The following is a 3,076-nucleotide window of genomic DNA, read 5'->3' as shown; positions in this document are numbered from 1 at the left end:
TGGATAGTGAGGCAAAGTTTTTTCAGAAAATATTTTGCTTCGTTCCAAACACACTTAAGGATTCAAATATCAATGGAGGCAAAAAATAAAAAATAACAAATAACAATATATATATATATATATATATATATATATATATATATATATATATATATATATATATAAAATTAATTAATTAATTTTATTCTCATATGTCTAAATATTAGCTGCAGAATTATTCGATACCAGTACCAAGTGGTATCAAAATGTGTAACTACATAAACTTTAATTCATACCAGGATCTTGAATTTGATAATCCTACATATAATCATTACAGAAAACATACCTAAAGCGGAAGCCATTATCACGAAGAGGAAGCGTTAATTGGAATTGGTTTCTCGCCCCTTGCCCTAACTTTTGTTACCGCTGACTTTAGTGGTGGAAGAGAGAACAGAAAATACGGTAACCCTAATGGGTGGAGAGAGGACCAATTTATAAAGATTTTCATTTAATCAGGTACGTCCATCAAGTAACCGATCGGACGAACAAGATCTGTCTTTCATTAAATATTAATTACGGGCCTTAAACCTATTGGGCCATACACACGTAGAAAAACTTACATTCTTCCACTTGTCCCAATAATCACATAATATTAATATTTAATAATATAAACACTAGTTGCACATAAACAAATATCTTCTATAATGTCCATCATAAATACCATAATACGACAAGCTGCTAAATGTGAGTTATGGCGGTCATACATATAATTTTGTCTACATACCCCCTTCCATATACTACAACATTAGCAACTCATCGTAATAGGTCCATAAGCTATAAAATATTATGGTCCACAATAATATCTCATTGAAGCTTATCCTGTAATATCTCAAAATAATAATGTGTACACCATTATGAGAAACATGAAATCATCAATGTATATCAGAAATATATAAATGATCTCAGAGTGTCAAAACATCATAAATACATCAGTCATAAATACAACTAAGACCCATTCTATGTACATGTTCTTTAAATATATTTAGCTGTAAACCCTTCGTTAACAGATCTGCATTCATGAGATCAGTTCTAATATGCTCAAGTGTCACTCTTTGTTTCTGAACTTCCTCCTTGGCAGTAAAGTACTTTAGTTCCATATGTTTGACACTATTGCAGTACTTATCGTTCTTGGAGAAGAATACTGCTGCAGGATTATCATAGTAAATTTTCAGCGGCTTGGTAATGGTGTCGACAACCCCAAGTCCTAAAATAAAGTTTTGCAACCATAATGCATGAATTGTGGCCTCAAAACATGCCACAAATTCTGCTTCCATTGTGGATGTAGTAATGACAGACTGTTTGGCACTCTTCCATGATATAGCTCCTTCAACTAATTGGAACAAGTAACCAAACGTGGACTTTCTAGTGTCAATACATCCAGCGAAATTTGAATCCGAATATCCAATAACTTCCAAATGTTTGGATCTCCTATACATGAGCATGTAATCCTTCGTTCTTTTCAGGTACCTCAAGACTTTCTTTGCAACTTTCCAATGATCAATTCCTGGGTTACTCTGATATCTTTCTAGTATTCTGACCGCAAAACTAATATCCGGTCTTGTGCAAGTCTGAGCATATATCAGACTACCAACAATATAAGAGTAAGAAATTGATTCCATTTTCTTTCGTTCTACATCATTCTTAGGGCATTACATGAGACTAAATTTGTCCCCTTTTTGAATTAGAACAATTTCTGCCGAACAATTATTCATGTTAAATCTCTCTAGAACTCTTTTGATATAGCCTTTCTAAGACAGTTTCAATAATTCTTGTGATCTATCACGGAATATTTCTATTCCTATCACATAGGATGCCTCACCCATATCTTTCATTTAAAAATATTTAGAGAGAAAATCTTTAGTCTCATGCAATATGCCTAAATCATTAACATCAAGTAGAATATCGTCAACATATAGGACTAAAAATATAAACTTGCTCCCACTGATCTTTTGGTATATACACCGATCAACAGTATTTTTCACAAATTCAAAAGATGTTATGGTATCATTAAACTTTATATACCATTGCCGTAAGGCTTGTAAGTCCATTTATTGACTTCTTCAGTTTACACATCATTTGACCTTTTACTTTAGTTTTAAAACCCTCTGGTTGGTCCATATAAACTTCCTCCTAGAAATCTCCATTAAGAAAGACAGTTTTCACATCCATTTGGTGTAACTCTAAATCATAACGAGCCACCAAAGCCATAATAATTCTTAACGAGTTTTTCTTTAAGACAGGCAAAAAGGTCTCTTTATAATCAATGCCTCATTTCTTAGTATAACCATTGGCAACATGTCTAGCTTTATATTTTTCAATATTGCCATTTGAATCGTGTTTGGTCTTAAAGACCCATCTACACCCGATTCTTTTAGAACTATCTCCTAATTCAATGAGATCCCAGATTTTATTGTATTCTATGGATTTTAACTCTTCTTTCATGTCATTAATCCATTTGTCAGACTCATTACTTTCCATGGCTTGTGAATATAAAATCGGATCCTTATTAAGACCAATGTCAAAATCAGGCTCTTGCAAATAAACTATGTAATCATCTGAAATAGCCGATTTTCTAACTCTTTGAGATTTTCTTAATGGTATTTCTTGTGGTTCATTTGTGTCAGATATTTGTGAGTTAGTTTCTTCATGAAGTGTTTCATCCAAGTGTTGCTCGGTGTTCTCAAAGTGTTCTTCAACAACTGGAATAATATTTGATATTTGTGTGGAAGTAGGCGCATTCGAGGGTAATAGAACATTGGCCCTCACCTCTTTTATTTCCACACTTTGTTTTTCAACACTCCCAATAACTTCACCATTCTCAACGAATCTTGCATTACTGATTTCAACAATTCTCGAACTATGGTTTGGACAGTAAAACACATACCTTTAGATTTCTCTGGGTAACCAATAAAGTAACCACTTACTGTTCGAGAATCTAATTTCTTTTCTTGTGGATTATAAACTCTAGCTTCCGCTGGGCAACCCCAAACATGCAGGTGCCTTAAACTAGGTTTCCTTCCCGTCCACAGTTCAAAAG

General features: G+C 33.4%; 1 protein-coding gene across 1 annotated transcript; it reads right to left on the bottom strand.

The window, feature by feature from the left end:
- Window positions 1-968: 968 nt before the first annotated feature.
- On the bottom strand, window positions 969-1,658 carry LOC138905011 (secreted RxLR effector protein 161-like). Its single transcript, XM_070193516.1, has one exon. It carries the CDS (start codon window positions 1,656-1,658, stop codon window positions 969-971), a length of 690 nt encoding a protein of 229 aa, XP_070049617.1.
- Between the last annotated feature and the right edge of the window lie 1,418 nt (window positions 1,659-3,076).

The sequence above is a fragment of the Nicotiana tomentosiformis genome, chromosome 2 (assembly GCF_000390325.3).
Source record: "Nicotiana tomentosiformis chromosome 2, ASM39032v3, whole genome shotgun sequence".
Lineage (NCBI taxonomy): Eukaryota > Viridiplantae > Streptophyta > Magnoliopsida > Solanales > Solanaceae > Nicotiana > Nicotiana tomentosiformis.
The sequence above is the reverse complement of the archived record's forward strand: the minus strand, read 5'-3'. Positions and strand labels throughout refer to the sequence as shown.